Source organism: Australozyma saopauloensis, chromosome 1 (genome assembly GCF_035610405.1).
Source record: "Australozyma saopauloensis chromosome 1, complete sequence".
Classification (NCBI taxonomy): domain Eukaryota; kingdom Fungi; phylum Ascomycota; class Pichiomycetes; order Serinales; family Metschnikowiaceae; genus Australozyma; species Australozyma saopauloensis.
This window is the reverse complement of record NC_086131.1, coordinates 725,346-749,513: the sequence shown is the minus strand read 5'-3', so window position 1 is coordinate 749,513 and position 24,168 is coordinate 725,346. Positions and strand designations below refer to the sequence as shown.

The 24,168-nt window shown below is 42.4% G+C and overlaps 11 protein-coding genes across 11 annotated transcripts; 5 read left to right on the top strand and 6 right to left on the bottom strand.

Moving 5' to 3' along the window:
* Nucleotides 1–119: 119 nt before the first annotated feature.
* PUMCH_000346 (uncharacterized protein) lies at nucleotides 120–1,265 on the bottom strand (the record flags this gene model as incomplete). The annotated part of the gene is made up of 1 exon (XM_063019438.1): nucleotides 120–1,265. The coding sequence occupies one exon, from the start codon at nucleotides 1,263–1,265 to the stop codon at nucleotides 120–122; it is 1,146 nt and encodes a 381-aa protein (XP_062875508.1).
* A 726-nt stretch (nucleotides 1,266–1,991) lies between these two features.
* PUMCH_000345 (uncharacterized protein) lies at nucleotides 1,992–3,434 on the top strand (the record flags this gene model as incomplete). Its single annotated transcript, XM_063019437.1, has 1 exon — nucleotides 1,992–3,434. One exon carries the CDS (start codon nucleotides 1,992–1,994, stop codon nucleotides 3,432–3,434), a length of 1,443 nt encoding a protein of 480 aa, XP_062875507.1.
* A 95-nt stretch (nucleotides 3,435–3,529) lies between these two features.
* Nucleotides 3,530–5,059, bottom strand: PUMCH_000344 (uncharacterized protein; the record flags this gene model as incomplete). Its single annotated transcript, XM_063019436.1, has 1 exon — nucleotides 3,530–5,059. The coding sequence occupies one exon, from the start codon at nucleotides 5,057–5,059 to the stop codon at nucleotides 3,530–3,532; it is 1,530 nt and encodes a 509-aa protein (XP_062875506.1).
* A 647-nt stretch (nucleotides 5,060–5,706) lies between these two features.
* On the bottom strand, nucleotides 5,707–6,744 carry PUMCH_000343 (uncharacterized protein; the record flags this gene model as incomplete). Its single annotated transcript, XM_063019435.1, has 1 exon — nucleotides 5,707–6,744. The coding sequence occupies one exon, from the start codon at nucleotides 6,742–6,744 to the stop codon at nucleotides 5,707–5,709; it is 1,038 nt and encodes a 345-aa protein (XP_062875505.1).
* An 826-nt stretch (nucleotides 6,745–7,570) lies between these two features.
* On the top strand, nucleotides 7,571–8,680 carry PUMCH_000342 (uncharacterized protein; the record flags this gene model as incomplete). Its single annotated transcript, XM_063019434.1, has 1 exon — nucleotides 7,571–8,680. The coding sequence occupies one exon, from the start codon at nucleotides 7,571–7,573 to the stop codon at nucleotides 8,678–8,680; it is 1,110 nt and encodes a 369-aa protein (XP_062875504.1).
* A 221-nt stretch (nucleotides 8,681–8,901) lies between these two features.
* Nucleotides 8,902–10,908, top strand: PUMCH_000341 (uncharacterized protein; the record flags this gene model as incomplete). Its single annotated transcript, XM_063019433.1, has 1 exon — nucleotides 8,902–10,908. One exon carries the CDS (start codon nucleotides 8,902–8,904, stop codon nucleotides 10,906–10,908), a length of 2,007 nt encoding a protein of 668 aa, XP_062875503.1.
* Nucleotides 10,909–11,160: 252 nt separating this feature from the next.
* PUMCH_000340 (uncharacterized protein) lies at nucleotides 11,161–12,693 on the top strand (the record flags this gene model as incomplete). Its single annotated transcript, XM_063019432.1, has 1 exon — nucleotides 11,161–12,693. The coding sequence occupies one exon, from the start codon at nucleotides 11,161–11,163 to the stop codon at nucleotides 12,691–12,693; it is 1,533 nt and encodes a 510-aa protein (XP_062875502.1).
* Nucleotides 12,694–12,914: 221 nt separating this feature from the next.
* PUMCH_000339 (uncharacterized protein) lies at nucleotides 12,915–15,311 on the bottom strand (the record flags this gene model as incomplete). The annotated part of the gene is made up of 1 exon (XM_063019431.1): nucleotides 12,915–15,311. The coding sequence occupies one exon, from the start codon at nucleotides 15,309–15,311 to the stop codon at nucleotides 12,915–12,917; it is 2,397 nt and encodes a 798-aa protein (XP_062875501.1).
* Nucleotides 15,312–15,543: 232 nt separating this feature from the next.
* PUMCH_000338 (uncharacterized protein) lies at nucleotides 15,544–19,653 on the bottom strand (the record flags this gene model as incomplete). Its single annotated transcript, XM_063019430.1, has 1 exon — nucleotides 15,544–19,653. One exon carries the CDS (start codon nucleotides 19,651–19,653, stop codon nucleotides 15,544–15,546), a length of 4,110 nt encoding a protein of 1,369 aa, XP_062875500.1.
* A 679-nt stretch (nucleotides 19,654–20,332) lies between these two features.
* On the bottom strand, nucleotides 20,333–21,856 carry PUMCH_000337 (uncharacterized protein; the record flags this gene model as incomplete). Its single annotated transcript, XM_063019429.1, has 1 exon — nucleotides 20,333–21,856. The coding sequence occupies one exon, from the start codon at nucleotides 21,854–21,856 to the stop codon at nucleotides 20,333–20,335; it is 1,524 nt and encodes a 507-aa protein (XP_062875499.1).
* Nucleotides 21,857–22,424: 568 nt separating this feature from the next.
* Nucleotides 22,425–24,155, top strand: PUMCH_000336 (uncharacterized protein; the record flags this gene model as incomplete). Its single annotated transcript, XM_063019428.1, has 1 exon — nucleotides 22,425–24,155. One exon carries the CDS (start codon nucleotides 22,425–22,427, stop codon nucleotides 24,153–24,155), a length of 1,731 nt encoding a protein of 576 aa, XP_062875498.1.
* Nucleotides 24,156–24,168: the final 13 nt, after the last annotated feature.

Genomic DNA, 24,168 nt, shown 5'->3' with positions numbered 1-24,168 from the left:
TCAGGTGCGCCTACCGATGTGGCTGCAAATTACCACTCAATGATAGTATCGATTTATTCATTTCCACATTCTATTTTTATTTCGCCGTCTTTTAATTTCGCATAATCCTTCAGAGCTGTCTACCGTGACATGAACAAGACTATGACGAATTGGAACACCACAGAGTACAAGAACAAGAATTGCACGCGCATACGTCTCTGGCTGTTGGAAATAGTGACATTGGAATCAACAGCACCGATTGGCAACACCAAAAATTTCAAGGATCTCATCAAGAACACAGACAAGTTCGAGACTACAGCCAAAGAGAAGCCGAAAACCCACAAGGAAGCAAAAACTTGCTTTGCACAAAGCAAAAGGATAATGGGCACATATTTATAGCCACTGAATGCGACGAGATCCCAGAGCGACGAATTGGTGGAGCAATTGAGAAGGTAGAGCCCGATTTTGAAAAAGGCGATGTCGATGAACGAACATGCTAAGGTTTGCGAGGCCAAGTAACCAAACACCTCAGGGTGGAAATCGCCCCTCAAACCCAGGAATAAAGCCCACAACAAAATGTAGGTCACGAAAGACATCAAAGGAATGTACAAATCAGGTGCGTTCACATCCTCAGTTGCTGCCGCGTACAGTGTGGAGCCTCCTGTGGTGCCATTTGTATTACCACCCTCGGCAGAAATCATACGTGACCAATCGCGGTGGCGATACGGAAAAAGTATTAGGATGAGTTTCTGGAGCACATAAGAGTTACTCACTTTGAAGTAGTAGCTGATTTCGCCGGCAACAGGGATGTACAGTCCGAAGTTCTGCTGGAGATATTGGTTGGACTGGCCGAGACTGTTCTTGGCGAATTGCGCAGCCATTGATGCAGCAGGGTCAGAAAAGAAGTTGCCATACCCTGCGTTTTGTTGTGGTTGTGGGGCTCGTTGTGTTTGTTGCAGATATTGTTGGTTTGGCAGGAATTGAGCCAGTTGGGAATAGCCGGCACCTGCCTGGTCATGGAACTGCTGTGTAGATTGGGGCTGATAGCCTTGCTGATATGTTTGTTGATAGTCTGCTTGATAAGGTTGTTGGTATTGTTGTTGGTACTGTTGTTGATACTGCTGTTGGTACTGTTGCAGGTTCAGGGATTGTTGTTGGCCATATCCTTGTTGGTATCCATACTGGTTGTAGGAAGAGTCCGACTGAGAATGCAGCGCCGCATGTTGAGGCTGGGGATGTTCCAAACCTTGGCCCGAGTAGGCGTTGGAGGCGTAGGGATTGCTCATATAGTAGGTGGTAAGTGTGTGAAACGCGAGAGCTGTAACTGCGCATGAAATGTGGAACCCCAGATAGGTTGAGCGACAGAAATAAATGGTCAGAAAAAAAATCTACAAAAATCGGCTGATTAAAAAAAGACAAATTTATTGAAGCAGAAAATTTAGACCATTTAAAGATTTGAAATCTAGCGATAGATATACATATTTCAAACATTGCATTGTATTGATAATTAGGAGGTGATTGTGCCCAGGTAAAGGTATAGGTGGCTGCAAATCAGCCTCTCACCCATCCAAGCAACCGTGATCCGATCGGTATGAATTCTGGCGAGACCAGTCGATACGCCAAATTGGGATATCTCAAAAATAAAATAAGGTGTCCATTTTTAGGAGTTCCGAAGCAATCCCCCGCGCTTCATACCTCTTAACTGCTGAGCCAGTGCCTAAACTTCCGCGCAACCTATCTATGATAGCCCCTCTTCAGAATCAGAACACTACACAAGTAAAGGAGACTGAAGAAATATTACAAATCTGAGTTACAGTTTAGTCAATTAAGAGAGGATAAAATACCTTAATTTGCGCACCCTTTTTGGTTCTCCCCGACCCCTTAATTTCTTTTTCTTGCTATCTTGGATCGATCCCCTGTCCCCCCCAAGTCTGTATATATTGCCCCACCATCCTTGCTGGAACCTAGATTATTTCATCCACCAGCATCACATTTTTCTCAATTGAGCATCAATGTCTGAAAGAAAAGAAGGTAAAGTATTGGTAGTGTCGAACAGATTGCCCGTGACTATCACCAGAAAGGATGATGGCACGTACGACTACTCCATGTCTTCTGGCGGTTTGGTGACCGCTCTCCAAGGCTTGAAGAAGTCCACTGAATTTCAATGGCTCGGCTGGCCGGGATTGGAAATCCGTGAGGACGAGCAGGAGAAAGTCAACAAGGATCTTATGGACAAGTTCAATTGCACTGCTATCTACTTGAGTGATGCTATCGCCGACTTGCACTACAATGGGTTCTCTAACAGTATATTGTGGCCATTGTTTCACTACCACCCGGGTGAAATGAATTTCGACGAGGTTGCTTGGGCCGCTTACATTGAAGCAAACAGAACCTTTGCTTCTAAGATTGCTTCGCAGGTGGAGGACAACGATTTGGTCTGGATTCATGACTACCATTTGATGTTGTTACCTCAAATGCTAAGAGAGGAATTGGGCACCTCAAAGAAGAATGTTCGTTTCGGTTTCTTCCTCCACACCCCATTCCCATCCTCTGAGATTTACAGAATCTTACCGGTGAGAAAGGAGATTTTGGTTGGTGTTTTGAGCTGTGACTTGATCGGCTTCCACACTTATGACTACGCCAGACACTTTATTTCTTCGGTTTCGAGAATTGTACCCAACCTGAAGACACTTCCTAACGGAATCGAATATGAAGGTCGCTCAATCAGCGTGGGTGCTTTTCCCATCGGAATTGATGTGAACAACTTCACTGACGGTTTGGAAAAGCCAGAGGTTGTTGAAAGAGTCAAGCAACTCAAAAACAAGTTCAAGGACGTGAAGATCATCGTGGGTGTCGACAGATTGGACTATATCAAGGGTGTTCCTCAGAAATTGCACGCTTTCGAAGTATTCCTTACTGAAAACCCAGAATGGATTGGCAAAGTTGTGTTGGTGCAGGTCGCTGTTCCCTCGAGAGGCGACGTCGAAGAATACCAGAACTTAAGAGCAACGGTCAATGAGCTTGTTGGACGCATCAATGGTAAGTTTGGCACTGTTGAGTTCGTGCCAATCCACTACATGCACAAATCCGTGCCTTTTAATGAGCTAATAAGCTTGTACGCCATTTCTGATGTCTGTCTTGTCAGCTCTACAAGAGATGGTATGAACTTGGTGAGTTACGAATACATCGCCTGTCAAAGCGAAAAGAAGGGTGCTTTGATTTTGTCGGAGTTTGCTGGTGCCGCACAATCCTTGAACGGAGCTCTTATTGTGAACCCTTGGAATATCGACGAATTGAGCGAGTCCATTAAAGAGAGTTTGACATTACCCGAGGAAAAGAAGGAGCTCAATTTCAATAAATTGTTTTCCTATATTTCCAAATACACCTCCGGTTTCTGGGGAGAGAGTTTCGTCAAGGAATTGTTCAAATGCAAGGCTAATGGTGATCAAAAGTAATGCCTACATTTTTGTTGGAATTTATGCAATAAATATCAATTCGTAACGTATCATAATTAGGGTATATGTGAGGGAATATGTTAGTGTTGGATAGGTTATTCAACATAGTCTGCGCCCAACTCTATATCCACAGTAGACAAAGCGGTCAAGTTATGAGTTGCAAGGTTCTCTTTTGTCAATGGTATGAGACGCCCTTGTATTGCTTTGACGTCTTTCTTGGCCTCATCCTCTTTGCTTTCATCAAATGTTGTGGAACTCAGAGAAATCAGAAATTTTGATTCTCCGCTGGAGCTCAAAGAGCTTTCACTCATATGAGATGGAAGATTTGCTATGATAACTTGCGGCTTGATACCTAACTTTGAAAGCAAGGAGTTATTAGCGTAAAGATACGAAGACGGGGACGACATTGGCTGTGAGAGAATTTGACTGTTTGAATATAGAGCGGTTCGTGGCAATTTGCTGCTGTGGTCTAGGAAATGACTTTGTGATGTTGTTGAGGGTCTGGCTGGCGGAGGCGCACTAGCGTTGGGAGAGGGGACGGTGTCGTCCTCATCTTTGAAATGATGCATGTCTTCTTCTAAGGTCTTTGCCAGATTAAAAGCGGACATTAAGTAAGGAAGCTCCTCCGAAATGGTGGATTTCTGCAAGATGCTTGTGGATGCGAATGAAGAGACCAGGCCACTTCTGTGATGGCTTGCTGTCTCTGAAGTGGAAGGTTTGGTAATTGAACGAACAATTGGACGCAGATACAGCTGAGAGCTTGCTTGTGATGGCCAATTTGGCTCCTCAGACACAGAGAATTCGCTACCATCAACTGATTCATCCAGAAGGGGTGAAGTCTCTTCCCCAGAGGTTTTGACTGGAACCAATTCCTGTCTAGCTTTCTGTGCCGTTTCAAGTTTGAATACTTCAAACATTTGCTCCATATCACTGATTACGGCGAAGCACTCGTTCACGTCCTCGTCATTCTCCTCCTCGATGGCCTGATTTAATTGATCAAGCAAACTCACCACAAATTGTTTATAAGATGATACCGTGGCTAGTTGTTCTTCCAAGCCATCGGAGAGCATTGTCTCTAGATCACTTCCAATTGTGATTAGTGTGGCTTTCAGGTATGCAATAGTTATTTTACGTCGGAGCTCATCCTTCAAACGGATGCTTCGGAGAGTAAGCGACGTAAGAAGAGTGCCACTATCACTGATGTACTCGATAGGAGTTAATGTTCGCAGTGCTTTTGTGATAAAGTCGATGTCTGCAGACACCTTGTTGAGCTTGACAGTTAAGTCCTGGCATGTTGCCAAAACACGGACACTGACGTTTGTATTGAATAGTTTGATTTCATCCGTGTTGGAGGCATCGAAATGGTTTGAAGAGTTGATATCAAGGGATAAGAAGGCCCAGTTTTTGAGGTTTAACTCTATTTTCTCGAGTGTTTGAAGGATTTTAAGTGATAGCTGGCAAAGACGCGATACTTTTCTCTCAGCTATTGAGAACCCCAGAATGAGCAGGATTAATCGCGAGGTTTTGTTCTTTTGCCGATTCAACTCCGGGTCTCGAGCAAGCCTTAGTATCTCGTCATCGTAACTGTCATCACTGGAGAACGAATCCACTCTTGTAGTCAACATGTATATATTAAAATCGGATTTGTGGGTTTCCAAAGCACATTAATTCAGGAGAAGATTCTTCAGTGAGTACTCTAAGGTGTTGGTGCTGGAAGTGAATTCTGGTCCAATAATCGGTGTTTAGCGAGATAGCTGAATGGGACTGTGCAGTTTATGATCTGATATTTTGGCTGCTCACAGAACAGAGCTGATTGTTCCAAACCAGGCATTGCTTATACCATTAAATAAAATGCTTTTTAGAGTGAAATTGTTTGATGATCTTTTAATTGGATATTAGATCATGCTTTGACTCTGGGTTCATTATGGACTAATTCGATATAAAACCAGGTTCTAGACACCTTAGGCAACCTCTTCTATTGAAATCCTCTCGGCGAGGATAATTAATATATCAAATTCTTGAAAAGATTTTGAGATTAGCTTGGCTATCTTTTGAAAACCGCAAGCCAAACAGCTATAAGGGCTAGATAAATATCACCGATTCTCCCAATCAACAGCGGACTAAATGCTACAACTTTCCTACTTTCGTGATTAAATTCGAGAATATTCGCCATCAGAATCTCTATACTCATGCTAGGGAGAAGATATGGCAGGCCTAACAGAGTGTCAATGAGCTGCAGTCATCGTAAAAACATATAAAAATAAAACAACAGCTAAGCAGCCTCTGCCCGCATCTCCTCTTCATTAACTCGTTTCTCCATCATTATGCTCCAATCGTCCATTGTACTGTCTGGGTGGATCGCAATTATCATCAATGTCATATTATCAAAACCAATACCAGTTGCACTAGAGGCCATGCTGATACAATCGTTCAAAATGTACTCAGTAATATGCTGTAAGGACCAGCGATCACGGAGCTTCTTGCGTATAAGCAGTATCAATTGGTTGTTAGTGTAGCAGTCCCAGATACCATCACAAGCCAAAACCACAAACTCTGGGTTGGAGAGTGCCGCGATGTCATAGATCACGAACTCCGGTTCAACCGTGACTTGATACAACTCTGGCGGTAGCGCAACCAAATTGTTCTTGACCAACTTGCGGTTTTGCTCCAAAAAGGAATTATTATTGCCAGGCGCAGCCAATTGAAGCCAGGGTAGCTTGAATTTGTAATCGCCAAACGCACGAGACAATGCAAGAATCTCATTAACGCGCGAATTGATGACATAACCACCACTGTTTTCGATTCTGACGCGCTCACCCATGTTGGATGGTTTGTGATCGAAAGAAAGGTTCTTGGGGAGACCTCCTTTCATAGATAAAATTGACCGCGAATCACCGGTGTTGGATACAATTACATATTTGTTGGCCACAATCGTAGTCACGATGGCGGTGGATCCACAATTACTGGCAGCAGGCTCCGGTAATCCGGAGTCCACCGCAAAGAAGCAGTTCTTGATGGTTTTAGTAAGTGTGGCCAACTCAACGTTTTTGTTGGCCCTGACAAGAATGTTCAATTCCTTGAAAACCGATGCAACAAGTCTTTTACGAAGAAGCTCGGCAACGTCCTTTCCTCCATGGCCATCAAATACGCCAAAGACTGCTAGCGACTCGTCCTCCGATATCCTGACATCATGTGCATCCTCCATGGTCATACGATATCCTTGCATGGACCCTATGCAATAAGTCATTGAATCAAAGGAGCGGAAATCAATCGCCTTCTCTTCCACCGGGTGGGAGAGAAGTTGCCCCATTTTGAATTTAGTGGAATGAAGCAGCTACAACTGAGGTGGCGAGAGGAGATCTTATAAAAGCCGCCGAATTGGTGAGAATAGATTAGAAGCGACAGAGATGATATGGAATTCTGTATTCTAAGGGTATGCGCTTAATCGGTGGTGTGCTGACTTGTAGAAATAACAGCTTGTTACAGGATAGTAGGTGTTGCACGGCTGCTACTTCGCGCTCAACAGACTCGGGTGACGTTTTTAGGCGCAGTAGAATTGGAAGATTTGCGGTGTTAAAGTTTGAGGTGAGCGAAATAAGCATGCCAAAAATTCCCCAAATTATTGAGTGCTTCATAGATGTTGTTTTGTAGCTAGCCAATTTGTTGGTGCATGAGAGGGTTTGATTCTTTGGCATGAGTGGATGGTTCTTACGTATGTCTATGTCAGGATAAATATAGTCGTTCCATTCTATTGAAACTGTGAGTGTCTATGTTCTTCTTCGATTAGGAACGACCGCTTTCCGTTCCGGGTGCCATTTTGTGGGACCTACATTGGTGATTGGAGATGAACAAGAGATACAAAACAAATGAAAGAGCCATCAAATATTAAATTATTTTCCGGGATTTAAGTCTTGTCAGTTGCTCAGCATTTTATGTGGTCTTGTTTGAATTATAAGTTTACGGACTTGGCCGGCCCCGCACATTACCATATTTGTGTTGGTGTGTGCAATTGCAATTGTTATAATAACAATTGTCTCCACCAAAACATTTACTTATACCCCTTATCTTGCTGTTCCGTTTTGTTGTAGCTCCCAATTGTTATTCTGCGTTGATCCATACCTCTAACTCGTTAATTGATGTCGGGTACGAAGAATAGCATAGATAGCACAGATCCTATTCCCAGGAACAAAAGCAGTCCTGTGCGGATCGCCTTTTTAGGAGGTCCCAAGACGGGCAAAACCTCCATTATCTCACAACTTGTCACCAAACACTATAGAGAAACGTACTACCCCCTGAGGAAGACAAACCCAGTGCTATATACATATAGACCAAGTGCAGCGCTGGTCCCCATATTGGATCCACTCGATAAGAATGCACACGAAATTCTAGGTGCACAGGACTCAAATTTGATACTAAGCCCTGTCATGAAACATGGTTTGAGTAGAACTAATGCAGATGCGAGTACTACATCATTATCTGAAATAGCCCAGACACTTGCCAAAAACAAAGTTTATCATGTAAACACCAGCTCAAATCAAACTGCAAAGACTGTTACACCAATTCTTACTGAACTCATAGATACTCCGGCCTTCGAGCCTGACCGATCAGTGCCGTTCCTAGAAGTCTCATTGCATGCCAAACTTGCCAAAGACGTGTTGCGGAATTTGGCGAATGACGCAGGACATTCTGTCAATGCTGAACCTCTTTTAGTCGCTAGCGGAGCTGCTGAGTTGAATGGAGCAATTGATGGCTACGTTTTAGTTTATAGTGCAGTTCCTCCAGCCCAAATACCTGCGTATGACGCAGACTCTAAGGTGCTGCAACCTACAAAAACATCCTTGAGTGATCTTCCGGTGATACGCGATGGTCTTATCGAGGCTTGGAGCGAATACTACATGTACCGAACGCAACACTCAAGTTGTGGAGAGTCGGACATATTTTCTTTGAAAAATGCGTTTAAGAACATGTTTGACACAAAAGTAAAAAAAGAAGTTCCGCTTCGTGGAAAGCCTGAAAGCATTTCACAAGATCCTTATGACAAGCTGTGCCTACCACCTATTCTTATAGTCTGCACTCACAAAAATCTGCCACTTATGTCACCCAATTTAATCGAACAAGGGAAAAATTACGCAAAACAATGGAATTGCAGCTTCATTGCCGTGGATGCATCGGAGAATGTGGATATCACTCTTGATTTGATGCTAAGAGAAATTATAGAACGCAGAGAAGCACGCAAAACAAAATAATCGGATAGCAGTATATAGAACATAATAACATTGGTTTTACGGGGAACATGCCTTATTTTAGTAATAAGCCGATAATGTGTACTGCTCCATGGCTTTATCGGATCCTTCTCTCTCCCACTTATCTAATCGCGGCATGCAGAACTTACTGTTACACTCCACCACCTTACCGATACTTGTGATAGCATCCGAATTAGCGACTCTCTGGGTGAACTTCATAACGTATGCCGCCTAATGCAGTCTCAAGTTTGCAATCGTCTTGTTTAATTTGCCAAAAGGTTGAGACATGCAAACATCAAGACTTGATATGCGAAACATGTATCCATAATGATATCGAATTAGTCAGAAACTCCGTCATCGAAAACGAGAATATCACTTTGGAACTACGACAAGAAATCAATCTCATTTTTGACAGCTGCGATAATAAATTAGAGCATGGACTACAAAGAGAAACGGACCCTAAAGTCACGCACACTCAATTGCAAACCAGCGAAGAGGCTGTGAAGAGTCTATCTCTTCAGCTCCGAAGACTTGACACCCAGAACGTGAAAACAAAACTCCAGGCCATTGACCGTTCTCAGAAGCTACTACAAGAGAAGATTGCCACAGCTGAATCTAAACTAAGTGAGCTCAGAGGTGAAATTGCTCGCAGAGAGCAATGTTTCCAAAGAAAGAAAGTGCAATTGAACAACGATTTCGAAGCAGAGTCGTCCCGAAAACATCTCGAAGACACCAGACTACGAGTTGAGAGTTCTCAACAGATCACACGGCACGCTACGTCGCTACAGAGGCAACATTACACTACTATGCGTTCGTTGATATTCGATAACTATTCTCCTACAAAAAGCCTTGGTTTGCGAGGCGCACAGAAGTCATCGATTTTGTTGTTCGGCCAGCCAGTCATCAAATTCTCGTCCTTTCTCAACTACAATAACAAAGTTGACGCAGTGAATAACTTTCTTGAAAATTTGATCCGAACTCAAATCCTATTTAAAGACCTTTTATCACTTGACGAGCCAGGGACTTTACCTTTCCTACCTTATCTTCAGACGTTACTACCTGATGAGAAATTCTATCGCTCAGTGCAAGATAAGATTTCCGCAATAACCAATGAAAGTCACGAACCAGATACAAAACCGGACTTATCGAATGTGACTGGTGAAAATCAAAATGCAATTTCGATAGACGGAAGCACGAATCTTGGCAAAATTACAATTCAAAACAAGACAATCCAGATCCCGATTTCATCTCGAACTGCAAATCTCAACCGTAGAGCTTCTTTGAAAGAACAAGATCAACCAGTGGAGACTTCACAGGATCCTCATAAAGATAAAACCCCTGCTTCAGCAGCAACGAGTGTTCAGAACTCTCAGAGAGCTCTTGATGGCAAAAAAATTGTAATTGTTCCACATAAGATTTTGACCAGGCCCTTCACCAGACTCAAACCCAAAGACTACCTCAAATTTGTACTGATTTTGGTGAAGATTTTGTTGACATTCAACTCCATCTTGTCAGAAATTTGTGACAGAATGCCAGTGAAGAAGCTCAAGCATTCTAACTCTGTTCTCGGCGCTATCAGTAACCTACGTTCAAAGCCGCGAATGAGACATGAATCAAGTAAAGAGTTTCTGTTTGATGTAGAAAAAATTCTACATCAGTTGGCCAATCTCGATGACCACTTCAAGTGTGACGTAATTGACCAATCTATTACACCATGGAATACCCCCAAAAATTTTGCATCTTCATCCTTTCCTGACGCATCTTTAATCCTGACAATTACCAATGATTCTGTTATCAACATGTCCCTTGTGAACATCAATAGTTCCCAGGTGCCTGCGCTGGCAAGTCCTTCGAACATAAAAAGATTCTACAATTCTTTGCTACAAAGAGACAGACCGAAAAAGAATAATTTAGAAAAAGATATGTCGGTTTTAGGTGCTGTAAATGAGGATATAAATATTTACGGGATGATTAGTGAGACTCAGTCATCTAATACAAGCAGTCTGAGCCTTAGATCAGGCACTGAGACCAAGGAGCCCACTGAAAAGGGAAGGCCAACAGAACAAAATTTAAAGCACATTATGGAGGTTGTGCATTCGATGATTTCTGAGGGGGGAGCTGGTGCGTTTTCTGAGGAGTCTAGGATTGAGGCTCGCAAGGTAACAACGTCCATGTTGGAACAGTCCAAGGCCCGGCTTGATGAATGGGATATGGTCAGCCTCATGTACTGATTATTTAGTACCAGAAAACACTCAAAAAACCTTATTTGAATTAAATTACAGAATTAATAGTAGATACAATGCCAGTGGCTGCAATATTTGCGCGTAACTCTGAAGCGCATGAGTAATTCTCAGAATGTTAATACCGCATGTCCACTGCCAAATTATCGTCCAGCCCCGATAACACTTCTCTCGACAGTTCGGTCAGCTTTCCTGCTTATCGTATCAACACACAAACGTCATTGCATTTGATTAGTATACATCATGTTGTCTGAGAAAGAATTGTTTGAATTGAACAAAAAAGCCGTCACCGAGGGCTTCAAGATTAAGCCTAGAATCAACTACAACACTGTCGGCGGTGTCAATGGTCCTTTGGTCATCTTGGACAATGTTAAGTTCCCACGTTTCAATGAGATTGTGAACTTGACCCTTCCTGACGGAACAGTGAGAGCCGGTCAGGTTTTGGAGGTCAGAGGTTCCAAAGCCATTGTCCAAGTCTTCGAGGGAACTTCGGGCATTGACATCAAGAAGACTCGTGTTGAGTTCACTGGTGAGAACTTGAAGATCTCAGTGTCTGAAGACATGTTGGGTCGTGTTTTCGACGGTTCTGGTCGTCCTATTGACAAGGGTCCTAAGATCTTTGCGGAGGATTACTTAGACATCAACGGTTCCCCTATCAACCCTTACGCCCGTATCTATCCCGAGGAGATGATTTCGACTGGTATCTCTGCCATTGACACCATGAACTCTATTGCTAGAGGTCAGAAGATTCCTATTTTCTCTGCCTCTGGTTTGCCTCACAATGAGATTGCCGCTCAAATTTGTAGACAAGCTGGTTTGGTCAGACCAACCAAGGACGTTCACGATGGTCATGAGGAGAACTTCTCTATTGTTTTCGCTGCTATGGGTGTCAACTTGGAAACTTCCAGATTCTTCAAGCAAGATTTCGAAGAGAACGGATCTTTGGACAGAACCTCTTTGTTCTTGAACTTGGCCAATGACCCAACCATTGAAAGAATTATCACTCCTCGTTTGGCTTTGACTACTGCTGAGTACTTGGCTTACCAAACTGAGAGACACGTCTTGACTATCTTGACCGATATGTCGTCCTATGCCGATGCTTTGAGAGAAGTCTCTGCTGCTAGAGAGGAGGTTCCAGGTAGAAGAGGTTACCCAGGTTACATGTACACAGATTTGTCTACCATCTACGAGAGAGCTGGTAGAGTTGAGGGTAGAAACGGTTCCATCACTCAAATTCCTATCTTGACTATGCCTAATGATGATATCACTCACCCTATTCCAGATTTGACCGGTTACATTACCGAGGGTCAAATTTTCATTGACCGTCAATTGGACAACAGAGGTATCTACCCACCAATCAATGTCTTGCCTTCTTTGTCTCGTTTGATGAAGTCCGCCATTGGTGAAGGTATGACCAGAAAGGACCACGGTGATGTGTCCAACCAGTTGTACGCAAAGTACGCTATCGGTAGAGATGCTGCTGCTATGAAGTCCGTCGTTGGTGAGGAGGCCTTGTCTGCTGAGGACAAGTTGTCTTTGGAATTCTTGGAGAAGTTCGAGAAGAACTTCATCTCTCAAGGTGCCTACGAAGATAGAACCATCTTTGACTCCTTGGATCTTGCTTGGTCTTTGTTGAGAATCTTCCCTAAGGAGATGTTGAACAGAATCAGTCCAAAGATTTTGAACGAATTCTACGAGCGTGCCAGAGACTTGGATGACGATGACGAGGATGAAAGAGAGGACGCTGACAAGTCTCACGACTTGATCGACGCTTAAGAGTTATGTGGCTACTCCCATTAATCCTTGCACCCTGATATAAACTCGATCCAGGCTCTTTAATTCGTGAAGTGAGATAAGACCCAACACCGTGGACAACTTCCCATTCGTATCTTTTAGATGAATATCTACAAATTATTATCATTTTCGTAACGACATTTTTATTTTCCATTGTTTTACCTCTCTTTTTATTAAAATGCTATATGCGAAGATACATTGGCCTAAGAAGACATTTCAGCCTTTCTCAAATTACCGATGTAATTAATGGCGGAACCAGCCTTGAAGAAGTCAATTTGGTCTTTGGACATGGTGTGCTTACACAAGAGATCAAACTCAGATCCATCCTTTTTGGTGACCTTCAATTTCAAGTGACCACCGTTGTTACCGTCCTTGGCGATCATGTCACGCAAGTCGACAGTAGAGATCTTGTCTCCCGAAGAAATCTTATCATAATCAGCCTCATCTGCAAAAGTCAATGGCAACATACCTTGCTTTTTCAAGTTGGTCTCGTGAATTCTGGCGAAAGATTTCACAAGGATGATTGATCCTCCTGTGAATCTTGGAGACATAGCTGCATGCTCTCTAGCGGATCCTTCACCGTAGTTGTGTTCAGCAACGACAATCCATGGTCTTTGCTCCAGCTTCCACTTAAACATCAACTCAGGAATCGAATGGGCTGATCCATCCAAGTCATATGCTTTGTTGACCTCCCCAGTCTCCTTGTTTACAGCTCCAATTAAAGTGTTGTACGAGATGTTTTCCAAATGACCCTTGTACTTCAACCAAACACCAGCAGCGGAAATGTGATCGGTTGTACATTTACCTTCAACCTTCAACAAAACGGTGGTGTCCAATTCCTCTCCAGACCATGGAGCAAATGGCTCCAAAATCTGCAATCTATCAGAAGAAGGTGAGACGTTGATCTCAACTTCAGCGTTTGGTTTTGGGTTAGGATCAGGGTAGAACTCAGCACGTCCATCAATAAAGCCGGAACCTGGCAATTCATCACCCTTGGGAGGTGTGAATTTGAAATCTCCACTTTCAGTCTTGATGGAATCCGTAATTGGATTGTAGTTCATGTCTCCTGAATAAATCATGGCAGTGACAATATCAGGGGAAGTCAAAAAGTTCATAGTGTTTCTGTTACCGTCGTTTCTAGCACGGAAGTTTCTGTTAAAAGAAGTGAAAATAGCGTTAGACTCTGTTGAGGTCTTCGAAACGTCAGTTCTATCCCATTGTCCAATGCAAGGACCACAAGCGTTTGCCAAGACAATAGCACCATTACGTTCAAAAAGATCAATCAAACCGTCTCTCTCAATAGTAGCTCTGATTTTTTCTGATCCAGGGGTCACAAAGAATGGGATCTTTGGTTTAATACCTGCGTTTTCAGCTTGACGAATGATCGAAGCAGCACGAGACATGTCTTGATAAGAGGAGTTTGTACAAGAACCGATCAAACCAGCACTGACAGTAGAAGGCCACTTTTCTGTCTGAGCGGTCTTGCCGAAGACAGAGATTGGAGTTGACAAGTCTGGAGTGAACGGACCATTTACATGAGGCTCCAAGGTGTTCAAGTTAATCTCAATGATCTGGTCATAGTCAGCTCCCTCATCGGCTTTCAAAAAGTTGTATTTGTTCAATGCAACATCAGCAGCGTCAGCAATTGGGCCTCTGTTTGTTTGTTGCAAGTATCTGCGGTGAGCGTCTTGGTAAGGGAATGTGGAAGTGGTAGCACCGACTTCGGCACCCATGTTACAAATGGTGGCCATACCGGTACAGGACAAAGACTTGACACCTTCACCAAAATACTCAATAATGTGGCCAGTTCCACCACGGACGGTCAACAATCCAGCCAAGTATGTAATGACATCCTTTGGAGACGACCATCCGCTCAACTCACCGACCAACTTCACACCCAAAATCTTAGGAGCCTTCAATTCCCATGGAGTACCGGTCAAGGCATCGACAGCGTCAGCACCTCCGACTCCGATGGCAATAGCACCCAAACCACCAGCATTTGGAGTATGGGAGTCAGTACCCAACATCATCAAACCAGGAACAGAGAAGTTCTCCAAAACGATCTGATGAATAATACCGGAACCTGGACCCCAGAATTGGATACCGTACTTCTCACCACAGCTCTGCAAGAAGTCAAAGACCTCCTTGTTAGTAGCGATCGATGATGTCAAGTCCTGGTCAGCTCCGTCCTTGCCCACAATCAAATGGTCACAATGAATCGAAGCAGGGACACAGGTACTGGGCATTTGCGTAGTCATGAACTGTAGAAGCGCAGTTTGAGCTGAAGCATCTTGCATGGCCACACGGTCAGGGTTCAACTTCAAATACTGTTGGCCTCTAATCTTGGAGAGATCACCATTAGCAGAACCCAATGACTCCACTGGATCGACCAAATGTGAGTACAAGATCTTTTCAGCCAAGGTCAATGGCTTATTGCCAGTGACCTCTCTGACTTGACCCAAGGTGTTAATCAACTTGGCGTAAGGTGGACATCTTGCTTGATACTCTGATGGGACAGATAAGGAAGCGTCACTTTGTGTAGCCAACAATCTCCTTGACACGGACACTGGGAACCTCAAATTTCTACGAGCACCCAACATTGTTTACAAAGAAAAAAATGGTAAAAGTAAAAAGTTTTGAGGAGTGAACTCCGGATCACTTACATATATTTTTCACCCCATGCAAGAGTGCATATAAATCCCGGCCAATGAATTTTGTGAAAGATACGATTATCTGTGCCAGTGGGAGTGCATCATGTGAGTCATCGTACCAATGCCATAACTTAGCGCGGCTAAATACGCGTGCTTGCATGATGCCTGCACATCACTGCTGTTAATCTATCAGATGAGAAGAAGAGGAACTCTCTCTTGGTTGGATTACACAACTGAGTTTCCACGCTCTGTCGTCGTCTTTTTTGTTCACTTGAGAGAGTTTCCAAAGCTCTAAGAGTATCAATTCTTTGAGGGCTGGAACAGCGGCAATGGTGTAGTCATCCATAGAATCTGAACTTCGTTTTGGGCCACTGATCGAGAACTTCCTTGTCTTCTCAGCGGGCTCCCTCAGGTAAGGAATTTGTAGACTCTCAATATCTGCCAAGACCCTAGTGAGTTTCAAGTATTTATCAATGTTGATGAGTTTCTGGTTAAGAAACGTATTAGCCTTTCTATAGTTGGGATTACCTTCTGAAACAAAAGTCAAGTCCTGGAGAAACAAAGAGAAGTATGGTACGACAGGAATATTGTAGTCGTTGGCCAGAAGAAAGCTCTTGAGTTTTGTCCTGTAAACACTATAGTTACGCTCAGGGTGGATAATGCTGCATAGATAATCGTACAAGTCCTGATACTTTTCCGAAAGGTCCTCCCAAATTCTTGAAACCCTAGTGACCAAGTGAGACTGCAAGGAAGTGATAATTGCTGCAAGTGAATTGAAGTTCCTTAAATAAAGACATGAGATTGCCACTTTGAGCCATGTTTTCAAAATGTTGGTACGCTTTTGAAACGAAATGTCTGGCTGCAAAATTGATTCGAGAACGTAGCCCGAGAGACTGTTGGTGAATAAAACTGAAATGCGCACATTTTCTGCACGTTTTAAGTGAGCTTTTTCGGACATGTAGTGATTGTTAACAAGCTCATCAACTCCAATTGAACAGAAAATCTCCGATTCAATGAGTGTGAGCTGCTTTGCAACTTCAAGTCCATTGAAGTCCACGAGCCTTGTTTGATGATTGGTGATATTCCACTCACCTTGACAAAGAGTAGCCCAGCGCTGAAGCAAAGGATCCACATCCAAGGCACGGAAATCCCTTGAATTTATGAGATCGATGGGGCACCACTGCTCACCTAAGATCCTACGATGAGCAATAACAAGAGCCTCGATATTGCCCAATTGGCTCTTCGTCAACAAAGAGCTCGACGAAGAGGTTTGACCGCTAATTCCAAGCGGCATTGGAAGAGTTAGAGACTTCAAAGAGCTTGCGACTGAACTATTAGTATTAATTCTTGAAAGCTCATACCCGTCTATCATAGAGTATCTTGAAGTTAAAGCGTCATTGTTTGAGCCCTTTGTTATCGCGTTCTTTCTTTCCATTTTGGCAAGTGTGATGTGACGATGAACGAGTTGTTTACTAGGTTTTTCCTCCTGTTCTATGAGACAAACGGCGATCTCAATTAGTTTCATTGCTTCAATCGGTAAGAATTTGAAAACACATTCGTTGAAGAAATTAATCAATGTGGCTAAGTAGACTGAATCTGATTCTGAATCCCAATAGGACTCGAGCCAGATTTGAAATACTTTGCAAATTAATTTCCGCCTATTCTTGGCTCGAACTTCTTGCAGCATATCATTTCTGTTGTCGTCTGCGGCAACTGATTCGAATCGACTGATTAATTTCTCCATTAAGTCAAGCCCGTTCGCAAAACTTCTGAAGGAAATGAAAAATGTAGAAACGAAAAAGTACTCAGGAGGAGATATCTCGTCCGTTAAGGTGAATACGAGACCCTTGAGTGAAGCACCTAATAAATTCCCATTGGCATCAACGAGCAATTCATCTTTGATCGCAGAAGAATCTTTTCTTGAATCTGTGTCACTTGAAGGTTTATACTTTTGAAATTCCTGCAAATCAGATCCAAAAGGAGTGTTATCATCACTTTCAACGAGTAAGATCTTATGAAGAACATTGACACCGTTTGCTGTGATACCAAGATTGCCCTTGTTACCTGACCTTATCATTGAATATCTGTTTGAGTTAGCGGGAATCTTCAGCTTCATAGATCGTAAGTCCCTATTTTTCACCGAGTGGGATTTCGCGAGGCCCATAGTACACTTATTGATGAATATATCAGGATCGATGCGCATCTGCGAATAATCAGGATATGACCTTTCGGAGCTCAATTTATAATCGCCAATACTCTCAAATATCTTTTTGATGCATGAAATGGTGACTTGAATGGTGGTAACCATCTTTGCAGCTATGTAAATCAAGCGTTTACCCTCCACTGTGTATAGATACTGGTCATCGTTATGGTTGCCAAGCTCTGGATTTGCGTTTCTCTTGTGCTCATTCATAGTTAGAATTACTAAGCTCTTGACTCCCGTTACTATTTCACTCACAAGCGAAAGAAGTGAGTCCAACGAATTGTCAAGTTCGGCGGGCTTTGTCATAGAATAATTGGATCCGGTTTTTGAGATGAACAAAAGCTCCCGCAATAAAAGAATAATATGATGAACAACACTTTCCAAGACATCACATCCTGCTGGGTTGTGCTCGATAATATCAAGTCTGCCGATTATTAGACCCAAATATGAGTAGAGAATACCATTGATTTCGGTCACCCGTTGTCTCGCCATTGGAGGACTTGATAAGAGGGGATATTGACTCAAGTCTGTTTGAAGAGACTTCTCTGATTCTCTTTTGATTATATCACTACTCTCAGACAACCAGACTCTAAAAAACGCGGCAGCACGGCGGATTACCTGAAAAATCAACAAGGTCAAAATTTCAATCTTGTCATAATTAGAGGTTCCTCGAAAATCGTTAGCTTTTAGCATCAAATTATACCAGTCTGAAAGAAGCGTCTTTCTGCATTTTCGAACTATTGGCCTCTTAATGACAATTTCATTGGAGCGAGATAAACAATCTGTTTCCTGTAACAAAGATCGGACACCATCACGAATCTCATTCACGATTCGAATTGAAAAAGTTTTGACTCCATGTTTTGTTATGTGAGATATTGGGTTCATGAGAAATTTACCACACGAATTCAAGAGCTTCCACATGTAATGAGCGTATTGGAGGGCACTTTCACCATCTTCAGTATCCACATTTGCGGCACTGTTGACAGCCATCGAAAAAAAATTCATTGGTATCCAACCTCTGTCCAAGGTTTCAAGGAGTGTTACTTCACCCCAGCCAGAATCATCGATCGTGTGAACAAATGCTAAGTCTCCTTTCTCGAATGATAGACACACGGAGTTCATAGACTCGGTTTGAGACTCGGTCGCGTCAAAGGAGTGAAGGGCACGAATAAATAAAACAGACATGTCAGCTTCCGGATCGGGATCAGAATATCTACGATCTTGTTCAGAACTTAAGTTTTCAGTAGGAACATAGGAGTAGTTGTCGCTTGTCAACTCTCGATCCTGCGAAAACGAAATATTCAAGCCACCAGAAGCAAAATCATGCTGAGAGCCCATGCTCGCATTATTGTCATTACTGTAAGAATTTTGTTGCGAATTGGTCGACGCAGAGCCATTGTATGAACTTTGCTGTTGTCTATCACTTGGCTCATCTTTTGGATTAGAGTGGACTTTCTTGTAGTATTGGCTGGTTCTTGACGTGCCTGGGTTCAATGATTTCGCGCGTTCGACGTTCAGAGAAAAAGATACTTGAAATTTTTGGGATTCTTGAGAAACTTTTGAGTCATTCTGTTGCAAAGTAGAAGAAAGTCGCTGAAATTTCATTGCGAGAGTTGAGTCAGTGAAGTTTGGTGGCAGTTTCTGGACTTCAGTTGAAGCATCTGGTACAAGGACTTTAGGACTTTTAGTGTGTGCTCTCCAATCTTTCATTTTTGGAGTTTTGTCATGGTCAAGAAACTGACCGTGTTCATTTAGACGCGGTGTCTCGTCGTTATCTATCCGCCTGTAGGGCTCATGATAACTGCTTGTGCTATTCGTGCTAATATCGCTGTACAGATGATTGCTTCTCGCATGCGATTCTTGGGATTGTTGCGAAAAGATCGTTTGGGCAGACTTTGTCTGAGGGAAATGCATTCTGTCAAGAGACTTGCGTATTGAGTTCGTGTCAGAACCCTCAAAATCAGAGTCGAGACTTTCTTGCTCATCTTCTTCGATACTTGGGAAGTGGTTCGTAGATCGTTTCGTTTTATAGTCGGCTTCGATTTCCGAATACACGCTAGACGATACACTAACGTGAGGATTCGACATTTTAGGGTGTACAGGCGAAAAGAGCGGGGTGTTAATTAACTGGAAGTAATCTCAAAGGAATGACTGATTGCTTTTTGGCTATATTGGGTAAAGAATGTGGGATTAAGTTGTTTTAAACTGGTAAAGAACTGAGGCACACTTCAAAAGAGTATGGGAGCTAGCCGTATACAGATATGTTCATCGGCTGTGCGACTCTGTCATCACTTTTGGTAAGGGAGCAGCGATAAAATCAAATGAAAATACGCGATTTATAAAGAGGAAAATAAATCTTTAATCTTTTACTATTTATGAGGAATATTTTCCAGAATTATGCTTGCTTTGATACCATTTCATGACGAGGCTGGAAATTCCCCTTACGCGCGCGATTGATTAATCATGCATATAAGCACTTTCTTTGCCGATATCCTTAACCAGAAAGCGATCTGTGAAAGTATAGTCGTATGCAAGAGGAAGTTGTAGTAAGACCCAAAGCAATAGGTGGTACGAAACACAACCGAAAAAAATTTAAAACACAAAGATAAAATAATATAGATTAAACTAAAATAAAATTCGACATTCATTATATCAGCGCCGTCTTGCATTCCCTAACTCAATATGTACTGTGCATTGAATTTATGGATACGATTAGTACAAAGCAATTGATGTCTTGGACACTCGTAGTGGATTGGTACATGACACTTTAGATCTCCTTTTTAGCTTTTTCTGTTTGGGAGAGAGCGCTTCTGTTTTTCTTCCATGCAATGAACCTCTTGAGGATTCCGAAAAGAACAATAGAGCAAATCGGTCCAAGGAGAGGCAGGAAAATGGCGAGTTTATGCTCATTGGGGAAATGCGCTTGTTGAAGCATTTCTTTCTCGAAGAAAGCCTTGTCAGAGCTTTCCAAACTAATTCCAGAATTTTCGAGTGCATGAGAAAAATCGGCTACTGATAGGTTTTGCACGGCTTCATCAAAACGAGCCATTGAGTCTACGACATTCGTTTTGGTTGCCTCAGGAATGGAAATTCCGATGAGCGAATTGGAAAGTTTGACCAAAGCAGACAAGTTATCCAAGGAACGCTTCAAATTCTTGTAACTGGAAAATCTTTGGAATGAATCGATTCTCATTAACGGAGAAACGGGTTCAGATGGAACACCCAAGAGCTCGAAAAGTTGAGAGGCAAAAATATCCAAAATTTTGTTGAGCTCTGACTCCGAGATCTTTATGCGCGATCCTTCCAAAGGCGGTAACGCAGGATTGTAGATGTATACACCGCCCCATTGAGGGATTGAAAAGGAATTAGTTTCAGAACCTTCAACGAGGAGAGGGATATTCTCGTAGTTCAGCTCAGAGAAATAGATGACAAAATTGATAGAGGGTGTCACTTCATGATTATGGAGGTTCCAGTCCCCGAAATTGACGAACGTTGGTAGATTTTCCTGAGAGATTATATTTGCATTTTGCTCCTCGTTGAATGTTGGCTCGTTGGTGAGCTTAGAATAGTATTGGATTTGTGTACTCACCTTGAATTTGCAATAATGCTGCAAAGCTTGAAAGATAGGCTGCATCAGAGGAACTGCTTCTGCAATCGCCCAATCAACCGGGGTGCCATCCTGAACAAACAAGTTGAATACAACATTAAAGACTGTAGAATAGGGAAAAGACATGTCTGAAGATAATGAATTGCTTTTGAGAGCAGAAAACATTTGAATCTCGCTTCCAAACACTTGATTGAATAGCACCTCCGTCACATATTGTGAAACATTCGATATGCTTAAGGACGAAGGCAGGACAACTGTGATACCCTTCGAAAATGGGGACAACACAAACGATTGTGTCAAATGATCCAGCGATGACTCGTCGTCTTCAATTAAAGAGAGAACATAGTCCTGGTACGAGTCAATCTCTTGTGTGTATGGCCTGAACTCGAGACTCCACAACAGATCTAAGTTTGTGGTCGTTGAGATGTAATTGTCGGTTGCGCTTTGAATTTGTGCAATTGCAGCTTCATTAGTGGAATTGACATATACTGGGATACGAAATTTCACGGAGTCTGCAAACGTTTCAACACGTTGGTCTAGTTCGAGAACGGGAAGATCCGCTCTGTGGACGCGAGTCGTGTAAAGAAAGAGTGGAGCGCCTAAACAGAAGACAAAGAGAGCTATGACCAAGACGATCCGGTCTCTGACGACCTTGCTGTATGGGGTCTCTTTGGACTGTAGCATTAGTTGTGGGGTATGTCTGGGATCGTGGTCTAGGATCGTGGTCTACGTTGCGTACATAAATGCATAATTGATAAAAATAAAAACAGATCCAGTCAAGTTTTATTAATATAATGCTAGAAAATATATTATTATGCTCTTGTCTTTTGTACGATTTAATCTGATAGCATATCTGTGTGCTTCAGTATGAACAAGGCCAACCTTGATACAAAAGACACATCTCCTCGTTGCAAAAATAACTCTTTGTGCTAAAAACTTTGTTAGAATTGAGTTTCTTTTGTTTAAAAATATTCTAAATGAGGCCCATTGCGCCGCTTACCCCTTGTTGACCTGTGATTTAAATTTAACTTGTTACATTGGCACAAATCTTGCGAACTTTATGTAAAATTAACAAAGTTGGACGAATCCTGACTTAAACTGAAAATTCGTGTCAGAGTTATTGAAAAAGGAAAATCATCATTAATCTATTACAAGTTTATGTTTTGAAAGTACTTTTTGTAAAACACTCACTTTTCTTTGGTGTCAATATCACTACACTGTGCATGCGAAGAGCGGCAACACTTCACGCATCATGTTTAAAAAGAAACCACAAGTAAAGTCCTCTCTGAATATAAAGTCTTCTGAGAGGCGAAATCTATTGAATAAGGTCTGCGAAACATATAATTTTGACAAAACGCTTCTACTGAAGGAGCAAGAATTGGCACTTCTTCCTTCAATCACAAAGCAATCAACATATCACAACGAGGACCAAAAAGGTACCATTTACTTTGATTCACAAGAAAAGCCAATATGGTTTAGAAATAGAGATTCTATCTTATACCCGACTATCTATACATTATGGAGCATTTCAAATATCCTACCGGTTGTCTTGACAAACTCTTTTGTCATTGAAAGAATACTTGATAATGCTAACCTTATGTTGCCCGGCTGTATACCTCCTTTTGACAAAAGAATGACCAAGGGGGCCTTGGTTGGAATTGCATCTTATAAGAGTCCAGATGTTGTCATGGCCATTGGCGTCTGTGCTCTCAACTTGACTCAGTTCGATGATGTGCAAGGCAGACAGGGAACTGCTGTTATAGTGAAACACTTTTTAGGAGACGAACTTTTCAAGTTGTACGATGAAAAAGTAGGTATTCCGGAATCAATTGAATTGTCACTCAACTCACTCAACATCGAAGATAGCTCGAATCAAGATGGCATTGAAAGCGACTCGAACAACCAACAAATAGGCGAGGAAGAAGAGATTATGGAAGAGTCCGAAATTGTAGATGCTACAGATGGTTCGAAGGAAAGTTCTTCTTCTATCGTCCCGGAGACAGAGGAAATGCAAACCGAAGACATTGACAATTTCTTCATTCGTTCATTCATCCAGTCAGTCAAAACAAGCGATTTAGGCTTGCCAATCTCCTCTTCCACTATCATGTCAGATTTTGTCTTAAAGAATCTTCCCAGAATTGACCCGAAGTACCGGTCTATCAAGAAGACCCTGTGGAAGAAGAGTGCTAAATTCTTGAAACACTTAGAAAAGATTAACTACTTGACCCTCAAGGGCAAAGGAGATGATGTTACAGTTTTGACTGTCACAGTTCCTGAAGAAATATTGAGGAACTTTGTAACTCATAAGACTGGGGACGTTAAAGGGCCTTCAATGACCCCCAGTAAGAAAGACAATGAAAACAAGATGACCGTTTTAAGTCTCTACAAGCCTACCAGCAAGTCTCGTATGATATTCAATAGTTTGGAGCTTGTATTCAATAGGCTATACACTGCTCCCGAGATTAAAGTTATCGTGAACAATTACGTGAAGAAACATGAACTAGTGGATGCAAACTCGCCGAAATTGATCAATCCGGATGAAGCTTTATCTTCTGCCATCAATAGTAGTGGGAAAACAGCTGTGAGTCGCGAAACTATTTGTGCAAACTTTATCAAAGGCTGTTCGCCCCACTACGCCATTCTTGACCCGGGCGAAGAATACAACTCTTCGCTGGACGTGAAAAAAGGCCAGCCGGCTAAAATTAAAATTACTACCCAAACTGTTTTAGGGAGGAAGAAAACAACGACCGTTCTGAACTTTGAACAATTTCACATCAAACCACAGAAACTTGCTGAAGATTTGAAAAATGCCTGTTCTGGTTCAACAGCGATCAACCCCTGCAAACATAATCCTGCTGTTTTGGAAGTTATGGTTCAAGGACCTCATGGGAGTACCGCGATTGAGTACTTGAAGTCCAAAGGAGTTCCCACAGCATTTATAGAATTCGAGGATAAGAGTAAAGGCAAAAAGAAGCGGTCTTAAAGACATCTACGGA